This window comes from Arvicola amphibius, chromosome 1, assembly GCF_903992535.2.
Source record: "Arvicola amphibius chromosome 1, mArvAmp1.2, whole genome shotgun sequence".
NCBI classification, from domain to species: Eukaryota; Metazoa; Chordata; class Mammalia; order Rodentia; family Cricetidae; genus Arvicola; species Arvicola amphibius.
Genome location: NC_052047.1, coordinates 165,003,851 through 165,016,106, shown reverse-complemented (window position 1 = coordinate 165,016,106; position 12,256 = coordinate 165,003,851). Strand labels below are relative to the sequence as shown.

At 40.9% G+C, this 12,256-nt stretch overlaps 1 protein-coding gene across 1 annotated transcript in view; it reads right to left on the bottom strand.

The window, feature by feature from the left end:
* Positions 1 to 12,256, bottom strand: part of Ptar1 (protein prenyltransferase alpha subunit repeat containing 1) — a 46,310-nt gene that overhangs the window by 16,799 nt on the left and 17,255 nt on the right. Inside the window, exons 3-5 of the mRNA XM_038333865.1 lie at positions 9,261 to 9,327; positions 6,443 to 6,547; positions 4,618 to 4,831 (exon numbers count right to left, since the gene is read on the bottom strand). Coding sequence (XP_038189793.1) covers positions 4,618 to 4,831; positions 6,443 to 6,547; positions 9,261 to 9,327 — 386 coding nt within the window. The remainder of the gene's footprint in view (positions 1 to 4,617; positions 4,832 to 6,442; positions 6,548 to 9,260; positions 9,328 to 12,256) is intronic.

Below are 12,256 nucleotides of genomic sequence, written 5' to 3'. Positions count from 1 at the left end.
ACTTTTACATACTTATATATATATGATTTATTTCTGGAGTTTATATATTTATATATATATATATATTAAAATAAAGTATTTTCTATGTTTTAATTATTCAACATAGTTAAATATATAATGGCATAGTGTCTGTTTAATTTCTTAGCTGTTTTCTAATCAACTTCAAAACCAAGCTTTGAAATTGAAAAATAAATTAATATTTTTAGTATATTTAGAACTATGTAGACATTATTGCTAATTTCAAATGCTTTTATATACATGCCCCTGCATAAATGGGGATTCACTTCCCATTCCCTCCCTAGTCTCAGGCATTCAATAAAATTTGGCCATCTGAACTTACTAGGACAATGGAATGATATGGTATGATTTGGAATCTGATTACTTTTAATTGTCTTGAGATTCATCTACATCACACAGCATTCCAGTATCTCATTCCATTATTATGGTCAACAGTGCATTTTATCAAGGCGTCACCTTTGATTTTCTTTTTCTCATATGGTACACATTTGAATAGTCAACAGTTTGAGGCTATGAACTTTCTCACTCAGGATTTAGTATGAACATGCCTCCAATTTTCCATAATAGGATGGTGGGAGCATTAATAGCCATCCTTTCCTCCCAAGAATAAAATCTACTGGTTTTAACTCTACCTGGCCCCTCCTATATACAGTAACTCTATGTTTTTCTCTCTTTCTCATGTGAAGCTGTTTTCCAAAGTGATGGCCCTAGATTACATTCCTACTAGCCATATTATGGCCTCCCCTATCCTCAGTGCCCTCTGCACACCGCCGTTGCTATCGCCATTCTAGTCAGTATGAGCAGTGTTTCACTCGTCGTGGCTATGATGCGCATTTTTCCTTTGTGGATGATGTCAAATGTCTTTTGTGTCTTTATCAGACATTTGTACATCTCGATTTTTCAGTTAAATGATAATCAACTTTTAATTGGCTACTCACAATAAACTTTGTTCATCTATACTATTCTATTCCCCTTCAAAAATAATTTTTAAAATTATTAAACACATAAAAGTATGTTTATTTAAGCACAGAAACATAAAACATAAAGAAAAACATCATGTTTCTATCCCATAGCACCATTAATCATCTGTTACTCTCTAACTTATCTTTAGACCAAAACACTATTATGCTTATTTACTAAAAACAAAGAAACAAAAAACCAAACCATAACAACACTATGTGTACAGACGAACACCTGGGAAACATTAATTACATTCCAGACTCCATCCAACCACTCAAAAGTATTTTGTTTCATTAAACGCCAACATCCTAAAACTGTGTAAAGTTTACACTGTATTTACTTTTATGCCAATAACCTACTGTAAACATTTTTGTTTAAATAATCTAATAAAGTATGATCTTAAGTAGACTAAAGTACTCCATCATGTGATGGACTGTAATGTTAATGACTCCCTCACATCAGCGAGCAAGTCTTTCTAATTTTTACAATTATAAATGCTTTCATATTTAACGGCAGTGTTTACTGAGTAGTAGGGAAGAGCATGATGACTACCACTCTATGTGGATCCTTCTGTTCAATGCACATCACTCCACCGGACAACCTGCAGGGCAGCTGCTGAGGAATTACATCATACTCCTTTCATAGGCAGGGACATGTGGTTAGAGAGGCTGGGTAGCTTCCTTGAGGCTAAATAGCAAATTGGTAGAACAGTTAGAATAAAAATTAGGTCTGTACGATCACTGAGTTACACCTTTACCTACCATACCATACACATTGTCTCTGCTACTGTTTAAGATGACGTCCAGAAACACAACTACCATGACTCTACCTACTTTAAAATCTGAATGTGATCCCACTGCCTTTTATTAAGACTTACAGAGATCAGTGTCATCTTCTTGGCAGTACTGGATATCTCGCGCTTTAAGATACTATTTTCAACTTTCTACCCTTGAAATAATGCTAGCCCATTTTATCTACTTTCCTTTTAAAATGTCTCCCCACCCCTGAACTAGTGCTTGAGTCTGGTGCTGATCCACTCAGCTATCTCTTCTCTAACCCACTCACTTCTATTTTGAGATGAGATTTCACTAATGTCCCCATCCATATCATCTTTAAACTCGCTATGTAGCCCCGACTGCATCATGCGTGCTCTTCCTGCCCAAGCTTCTGAGTAGCCGTGATTACAAGTGTGCACCATCACACTCAAACTTATACACATTTCTAAGTTGGTCTAGACAGATGGTGCTTTGGTTAACTACTTCCTCTCAGAGACAAGGCACAGAGCATGTTCCAGTTGGACCCAAAGGCTTATAACAACAGAAAGAGGATTAAAAAATAAAAATAAAAAATTCAGTACATTTTACTGAAAACAGAAAAAGGGGAAGAAGTGCTAGTGCAATGGTGTCGGTGATGGGAAAGCCCACAAGTCTTCCTAAGGGCAGCTCAGGGAGGAGCAACTGGACGTGAGCTCAGAAGGAGATCCAGGCAGCTGAGTCAAAACCTCATCAATTAGCTATATATTTAACAAAAGATGGTCTCAACCAGGAATTTCACCTTGGCCCATGTCTCTGATATTATGAGGATAGCCTTGAAAGGTCGGGGCCAGCAGGAAGGCTTCCACAAACACTTCATCTCACTGGCCAATTCTCCCCCAGGGCTCCACCCCACTCTCATGCTATAGAGCAGAGGGAGGAGCCGCAGTACTCCATATCCCTGACACGCTCCACAGGACCAGTACATCTCTAAACTCACCTTTCGTGGTCCTCCCAACCGGACCTTGAGCTCCCCCACCCCTCCACTACTTTCTGACTAACTGTGGGTGGCTCTCCACACTAGAGCTGCAGGAGGGTAAAGCTCGAGATCCTTACTACCAGCCCAGGACCCAAGGCAGCTGCTAGGAATGACAGCTAAATGGTAGCTAAAGCATTTCTCATGAATGCGCCACACAGAGCCAATCAAGCACACCAGCTGCTCATTTCCCCTTTTACTGGTGGGAGGACAGAGAAAGAAACCTGTATGAAAGAAACCCAGTACTCACAGCATAATAACTCAGGCAATCCTCACACTGGCCTCAAGGTAAACAATAAATAGAGCCCTTATTTTAAAAATAAAATTTCAAAGAGTTACTTTCCATGTAGGGCTCAAATAGGAACTCAGGCTGATCTGACTCTAAGCCTCTGCTTTGCCGACTCCTTTGGGGACCCCCCCCCCCGAAACCCTGCTGTATGAACAGAAAAGGAGAGATCTACTTCTCTGTAAGAGTTGGCTTGAATCCCCCTGTAAGTGACAACTGTATTTGATGGAGGATTCTCATTGGCTAATAAACTGCCTTGGCCAGCCCTTAGGTGTGTGGAGTAGACAGAACAGGAAGAAGGAAGTGAGGTAGATGGCTCAGTCAGATGCCGTGCCTCTCCTCAGAGAGATGCCAGATGCGTCCTCAGAGAGATGCCAGATGCGATGAAGCCAGCCACCAGGTCAGACGTGCTGAATCTTTCCCGGTAAGACACCGCTCGTGGTGTTACACAGATTATTAGATATGGGTTAAAGCAAGAGATGTGAGAATTAGCTAATAAGAGGCTGGAACTAATGAGCCAGGCAGTGTTTAAAAGAATACAGTTTTCGTGTAATTATTTCGGGTGTAAAGCTAGCCATGTAGGAGCCTGGCGGCCAGGAGCCGGGCAGGGTATAAGCTAGCCGGTGGCCCGGAGCTGGGCAGGATGAAAAGCAGGCCTGCCTGCAGCCCCACACTACATGTATTTACCCTGGAGGATTCCTCACTAGGACACAAGGAAGAAAGGGGAACTGGGAAGAGAAGAGGACACCGCTGGTAGGTCACAACTGCAGGAGGCTCTCTGGGAGCTTAAATCACCACTGGGCCCGCTGACCTTCAACTTCACCTCTTTTCATTGCCTCAACCCTGGGCAGCTTTTAGAACAGCACCAAATTTTCTTATGGAATCCTAATACCATAAACAGTAAAGAAAAAATGGCAATAATTTTGAAACAGAGAAAGGAACTTGGGGGGCTGTCTCTCTGATGGATGAGCACTACATGTCCTAACTGATTCAACTGGGGTGAAGGCTAAGCCTCAAAATACTCTGGAAAAATACTCCCACTCCCCATTTATAAAGAAAAAAAGAAGAAAAGATAGGCTGTGAGTGCCATGCTGAACTTAAGGAAAAGAACTTATGTGCAGATCCTACTGTCATTCTGACATCATAGGCCTGGGTGTCATAGATGTCATTCTGACATCTTAGCAATCCCAAGGTGAGTTACAGTTCTGCCAAGTCTATCCCTGCTCTCTCCTTTCCTTTCTAAAAGTGAAGGATATAAAGAATGCCTGTAGAGAACATCATGAATAATTTCAATTATAAGCAGTTTAATAATCTTAATGAGTTGTACTGACTCTTCCTATTTGGCTCTCCATGCCTTTGGTCTAGCAATGTATTTCCCTTACCAGCATTCTAAGCTCCACTAGTGGGGAATGTAAACCCTTCTGTAATTATGAGGATTTCTCTGGAAAACAAAACTTTCTTGATCCTCTGGGGCTGCTGGAACATGACTTTCAGGGATAAATTACTACAAAGATCTAAAGGGTGGATTGTCAGGGTTAGCCATGGGGAAAGAATAACAGTCCTACCTTGAGATCCAGCTTGGCCACATTCTGTAAAACCCAGATGCGATGGGACCAGGCATTATAGTTGCTGGGATATCTTCCTGCTGCCTCACCACAGACTTCCATTTCTTCCTGTAGTATTCGCTGTGTCCTCTCTGCAGGAACTGTTCCTAAGTTTCCTTTGGCCACAGAAGAAGGCAAGGAAGTTTCCTGACTTAACTGCTGCAGCACCCAGCGCCTGTTAATATGGCATGGGGGAAAGAGGAGGAAAGAATACAAGTGAGAGAGGAAAACAATTCATTTTCCTTGTTCTTAGTTTCCACATACAGAGATGCAAAATAATAGTTATCTATAAGCTCGGGTATGGGGATGTTGATCAAGGGACCTGCTACTACTGTGTTCTGGAATTCAATTCAGCTTAGGAATACGAGTCAGAAGGGACATGAATATGACAAACAGGAAAGAGAAACTTTTCTAAAACTCTAAAATCTATCAAAAAGAGGTCATTAGCTCCAAAATGACAACTCCCAAAATCTCCTTGGTCAGGGAATCTACAGGGAGCAGTCTGCGTGTGCGTGGTGGGTTAGGCACAGGGCGGGCTGTGGATTATGGCATGAGGGAGCAGACTCGTATCTTAAATTATATGTGTGTGCCTCATCTGCATTTGTTGCAAACAAAGTTTCATTTTGATTGCTTCCATTAAGCAGAATTTTGATATTACAGCATAAAATGTAGAAGGAAAGAAAAGACATTGAAGAATCAAGGTTTAAATGTCCTCAGTCACAGACTCTCCTTTTGTCTACGTATACCATACATTTCAGTCAAAAGCAACAGAAAGGATTTCTAATCAGTTTATATTTTTATGGACATACTTTCAGACTAAGAAATTCCCAACCCAAAGGTGAGTAAGAAAATTCATTTTGTTTTTAAACAAGTTTCACAACAAAACACATTTGTTTCTAAATCACAAACCCTCAATACTGAGATGCGTATTTACTATCAGCCTACTGGCATCAGCCCCCACTGCCACCTCAATACCAGCGGCTTTCTGGGGCAAACCATGCCAGTTTCTGGTAAGGAAGAAAATACAACTGACCATGGTTTGTTAAAAGCCAACTTATAATGGTAGCCAAAGGCAAAGGTTACAGTCATGACACCTTAAGCCCGTGTAGGACCCCGACAATGTTCACAATTGAGAAATGTTAGAGGTGTAATTGGGACAACCTTCCTGAGAGTAACTTCCTATGACCACCATGGCAGTAGGCTACACCACTGCATTTAGACAGGTGAGCAGAGTTACGTGAGATCTCAGACAAGCCTGCTTTCCAATAAGAATTTCCAGAGTTGTACCTGTATTCTCACTGCCTCAGGTTCTCACCCTAGAAATGCTCCTTGCACTGTGATTTTAATAGTTTTTCACTTAGCCCATACACCAATCACCTCAATTACCCTTAGCCTCCTTTAAAATTTAAATTTATTTTTAACTAGGAACACAAGACCATGTATTATAGTTAAGCATCTAAATACAATTTCCGAAACTGCTACAGATGGGCGAAAACAGACGTTACTGAGCAATTACTATGTACAGGGCACTGTAGTAGGGCTTGTATACGGCTCTTCAGGAGCACTCAACTACAAATTCTGTGGCTCAAGTATAATTATTGCTCACATTTTATAATGTGAAAACTCAAACTTGGTACCATGGATACTCAGGTAACAACTAATCATTCTTAGAATCAAGTGTAAGTAATGTGACTTTAGAATTCAACTTCTGAATAAACACAACAGTGTTTCATAAGCTGGGATCTTGAATACTGAACAGGGATACACAACTACCTGTCAATCATACCTGTGAATCCATGTCTCTGGACTCTTAGGAAACTTAGTTAAGGCCAATTTTCCCAGATGTAGATCCTTAATTGGACTTAAAGTGCCAGAAAGGATGAGCTCTTTCCTGTAACAAAAGGGGAAAAAAGTATTAATTTTATATTCAATCATTTTTATTGCTTTTAATAAAATCTCATGGTTAATCACCAAGACTTATTAAAGAATGGACAACAAAAAAGAGAGGCTTAGGGAACAGTTCAGCCAGCGAAGTGCTTGCTGCGTAAGTGGGAGGGCTTGAGCTGGATCCCCAGAAGTCACATAGAAATAGGTGCCACAGCAGAGCACTGGGCTGAGCTCCCAGAGTGCAGTTGGAGAGAGGGAGGAGTGATCATGTGAGCAAAGGGGTGAAGGCCATGATGGGGATACCCACAGAAACACCTGACTTGAGCTTGTGGGAGCTCACTAACTCCAGACTGACAGCAGGAGAACTTACATAGGACCAAACTAGGCCCCCTGAATGTGGGTGGCAGTTGTATGGCTGGGGAAGTCTATGGGGCCACTGGCAGTGGGACCAGGACTTATTCCTAGTACTTGAACTGGCTTTCTGAAGCCCATTCTCTTTGGAGGGATACCTTGCTCACAGCCTAGAAATAGGGGGGAGGGCCTTGGTCCTGCCTCAAAGACTTTGTTGACTCCCCATGGGAACATGGAAAGCCTTACCTACTCTGGGGCGTTGGGTGGGAGGAAGGTGCAGGGCAGGGGATAAAAACTGGGATTGGTATGTAAAATTAGAAGAGATTGTTTTAAAATAAAACAAACAAACAAAAACCCCACAACAACAACAAAAACCAGGCACCACAGTAGGTATCTGCAATCTTGGTGCAATCTTGGGGAGGGAAGCACTGCTGGAATGGCGGGGCTTGGGGTGTGTGTCTCAAATCATCTCGCTGACACCATCTGTAACTCAATAGATATGCAAATCTCCAGTTCTTGTCCCAGAACACAAAACCAACCACTGCCACAGTTTATTATCATGCTGGTTAGTTTTTGTCAACTTGGCAAAAGCTAGGATCATCTGGGAGGAGGTATCTTATCTGAGAAAAATGCCACCATAAACTTGGCCTATGGGCAAGACTGTGGGATTTTTCTTGACTAATGATTGCTATGGCAGGGCCCAGTCTACTGTGGGTTGTGCTATCCAGGTCCTGAGTAAGAAAGGCTGAGCAAGCCATGGGAAGCAAGCCAAAAGCGGTGTTCTTCCATTTCTTGTGCTTTAGTCCCTGCCTCCAAGTTCCTTCCTTGAGCTCTTGCCCTGACTGCCCTCAGTGAGGACTGAGAGAGACTTCTAAGCTGAAATAATGCTTTCCTCTCTGACCTGATTTGAGTCATGGTGTTTTATCGCAGCAATAAAAACCTAACTAAGACAACAGTTAACTATGGTTTGAACATTTTAAATGGAAAATTCCAGAAACAATTTCTAAATCTTAAATGACAAGTAGCTCTGGGCATCTGATGAAATCTCATGTTGCATGATTCGGGATGTGAATCCTCTGTCCAGTGTGCCGTGCTATCTACAGTGAGCAGTCACTCCGCAGGTCTGAAGGCACAGGGCCTTGGAATGCATCTTCCCAGGGTATGCAGAGAGGACTGAATGCTATTCCAGTTTCTACTTCCAGAAGTTCTCTCAGTTGGTCCCTGTACCCTTCAACAGCTCCAACTGCATTTTATTTTTAAAGGTTCTTTCCTTACATTCTCGCTCTCAGATGTTCTAGGCCCATTTTGTAGACTACTGCCTTGGCCTTTGACTCAGCCATTTCTCCAGTAAGCCATTTCTACAGTTCCTTTGACTAGGACCAGACAGTTTCATACGGCTCAATCAAATATCCTAATTCAACAGATGGGATGAGTGAAGTCCAGAGAGGTGTAGGAACATGCTCAGAGCATCAGAACCATCACTATTAATCATAGACATCTCAAAAAAATGTCTATGATGGAAGTTACCAAAATTCTTAAAAATCAATTATAAATATAAAATTCAGTATAATGTGACCTTGTTTAAAACACACAGAAAGTTAAGCAAAATATGATTTAAATCATCTCTAGTGATAAAGAATTATAATTTGTATGGCCCTATCCTGTGGGAAATTTTAAAATAATTGAGAACCTTCAACAGACTTCACTTTTCCTTATCAATCACAGCCTACTTTCCTTCAAGAGAACCTGTTTTAGTCTAATGAATACCAGTTGATAGGAGCTCATATACACATTTGGGTCATTTAACTGAAAAACAAAACAAAACAAAACAAAGCAAAACAAAAAACTCTTCAATAAAAAACGTTCTTGTCTGAGTTAATCAAATGCAATCATTCTTCCAAGCCCTGAATGTCAGACATTTTAAGTGGCTGTCTCGCAGCATCACAATGGTTATGGTAAATGAAGACCACAAGTCTGGGCCTTAAATCCTTATCCCACGTACCTCCCTTCACTACAGTGCAGCTCAACTCCCAAGCAATGCCTAGTAGTTCAACCAATCATATGAAATGCCTGTAATCCCCACATAAGGGAGGAAAACAAAGCAAGCGTCAAACAGTATACTATAATTCAGCAGGACAATCTATATTTTAGGGAAAAATGCTTACAGAAAAGACAGTTATAAGGGGTACAGTACATGTGTTAGAACTGTCATGGAGATATTATAAAGAATTTGTATAAGAAGCAAACACTGGATGCTATGGACAAATGGTTTATATTTCATTTTCAAGTAGTTAACAAGGTCACAGGGCTCTATGCCTTCAGAAGTCTGGGCAAGCTTCCCTTTACCACTGAAGAACATGGCATACCTCACATTCCATGCGGTGGTGAAGTCTGGGTTGAGAAGTAGCAGGGTGCAGGTGACATCTATCAATTCTAAAATAAAAAAAGCCACGTTAGGAGCACAGTCTTGCTTGTCAAAGCCTGCTTTCTTCGAGGGTCCTTGTCCACTCTCATTACAACCTGTATCCAGGCCGTATTAACTTCAATAAGAAACATGCTCTCCTAAGGCGGCAGTGCTGGGTCTGTTATCCTCAGGATTGTCTTCTATTTGGGATCTGTACAATTATTGTAAAGTTAACAACTTTACAGTATGCCCATAGAGAATAATTTATCTTCCATTCTTTTAGGAAATCTGACAGTAATCTAATTTGCATTAAGAAATAATTTTGAAATCACCATTCATTTAATTCTACTAGATGTCTCAAGCACTAACTAGGAAATTTTCAGAAAATAGGAGAGAAAAATCACCCCTAAACCAATTTATGTTCTGCTGCAAAAAGTTCCCTTTCTTCTGCACATGATAAAAGTACAGTAATTGTTTTTAAAGACTTACTGTTCTATTTTCCAGAAAATACATCATATGTATTATAAATGTCATATAAGTCATACTTCAGTTTTCATTTTTCTTTACTATTTTTACTTCATTGAGGATAGGTTATTCATACTCACTACACATGGATACAAATAAACTCTATAAACCTGCTTTTTAAAAAAAAACTAAATTGATGAAATCTGGATACTTTCTTGTTAGTAAAATTGGAGAGAATCTTAGAATTGCTATTACCGATCTAGAGACATATTTGTAAAGTAGGTAATGGCACCAGTGATATTAAATACCACGTGAATATAATATAGAAGTTGTCATTACACCTTCTGCGGCACTGCGGGAGGCAGTATAACACTAAATGCTCTATTCACATTAGTTCAATGCATTCTCAGAGACGTGAGCCAAGTCATTTCTGTTCAACTTTACAGCAGGAAAATGAAACTTTCAGGCTTTCTAAAGATTATTTTTATTTTATGTATATGGATGCTTTGTCTGTGTTATGTCTGTGCACCACTTGTGTGCCCGGTGCCTGCAGAGGCCAGAATTGGTCATCAGATCCCCTGGAACTGGAGTTAAAGTTATGAGTCACCATGTGGGTGCAGGGAATCAAACCCAGGTCCCGTGGAAGAGTGGTCTGTGCTCTTAACCACTGAGGCATCTCTCCAGTCCTGAGATCTGGAGTTTTAACCAACTAGTATGTCACAAGGTTAATACCTGACACTTTGATCATATCAATTATACTGCACATGAAGTGTCTGGCTATAGAGATAAATGAAGCATTTGAAGTACTTAGTACAAGGTAAACTTCGAACATAAGAGAAAACACATAGCTATCTCATGTATATACTTATAAATGGCCCAGTTAACTACTATTCTATTATGACATAAGATTAGCATTTGTTCAGCATTTATGATTCTACTGCTATGGATAACTTTGAACATTCAAAAACTGAAAAGCAGGAACTACACACACTGACTTCTGACCCACATTTTTCCTACTGCAAGTTCCTATGTTCAAGCTTGCTGTGATATAAAAAAAAAATCTAATTCATATCCTTTTTCTTTTGCTTTTTTAATAGCTTTTGGCACTAATTTAATGTTTGCCAAGGAAACTAATATAATGCTCAACATCACTACTCACTTAATTCCACAAATGTTCTAAGTATCAACAATGAGCAAGGATTAAATAGTCCCAGGACTCAAAGAACTGATATAATTCTAGTAAGACCTCATCTTACCCTTCATAAGATTATCTTCTTGCTGGAGAGGGCAAACAAAGGGCATATACCACCTGGGGCCTTCCTGAGAAGCTATGACTAATTCTTCCTAGTGTGCCCATGGGATTGTGAGTGCAGTGGTAAAGGAACAGCAGACTGTGGAGAGTATGATGTCAGCACAGCACGCTCTGAGACACTATGCAGCACAATACAAGTACAGCACAAAGAGGCAATTGCTGTCCCACTGAAACTGGCTCTATTCCTAACCTCAGAAGACAGTCATCAGTACCCAGAACACACTTACAGCACATGGGAAGGGTTATATGTGAAAAGGAAGCTGCGGGGTTCTTTGATGTCAGTGATTGTCCCAAAAGCTGTTCCACGCCCTAAGTAAACTGGCTCTCGGTCCCTTGATTCTTTCTATAGTACAGAAAATATACAATGAGAGTTATATCTGTTTGTATGTTTAATGCAACTCTCCTCCTCTACTTCCTAAAGTGAGACAGAAGCCTCTGTGCAGCAGCACAGGCAGAGCTAATAAACACACACATTCAATACTGGTCCCCACACATCCGTGAGAGGCTGTGAAAGAAGGCTCATCACTGTAGTGCTTCCCTTACTAGAGACAGCAGCTGCTAGGATCACAGCCCTGCTTTACCACCTCCTGGAAGTTCTGGGCAAAACAAACACCCAAGTAAATCAGTCTCATTATGCTCAAGGAGACAGATGCCAGAACCTTACCACTGGTAAGGTACGGCCTTGTAGCAATACACAGATTAATAGAAATAAGTTAATTTAAGATGTAAGAGTTAGTTAATAAGAATCTTGAGCTAATTGGCCAAACAGTGATGTAATTAATATAGTTTCTGTGTGATTTTTCAGGTCTGGGCAGCTGGGAAACGAAAGCAGTCTTCTTCTACGAAATGGCGCCCATACATTTGGGGCTAACCTGCATGGCCAGCTACACACTTCACATCTGGGTGCTTGTATGCCTGCTAGGGGATAGGAGGGAAGTAGCTGAGAGCATGCCTGCTGCTCAGCACCCATGCCTGGGAAAGCACCTGGATTGTGTATGCTAGGTGTGCACAGGCAGGAAAGCATGGTGGATTCCTGCTGCCATTCACAGAGATATTTCCAGGCCATGTAGCATGCTGCATGGCAGATTTAGCTTTTACTCAGACCAAAAGGGTTTATGTGTTGCACAGTGCTTCCCAGAGTTGAGGTGGTGAACACAGCTCCTACCCAGCAGTCCCAAAGC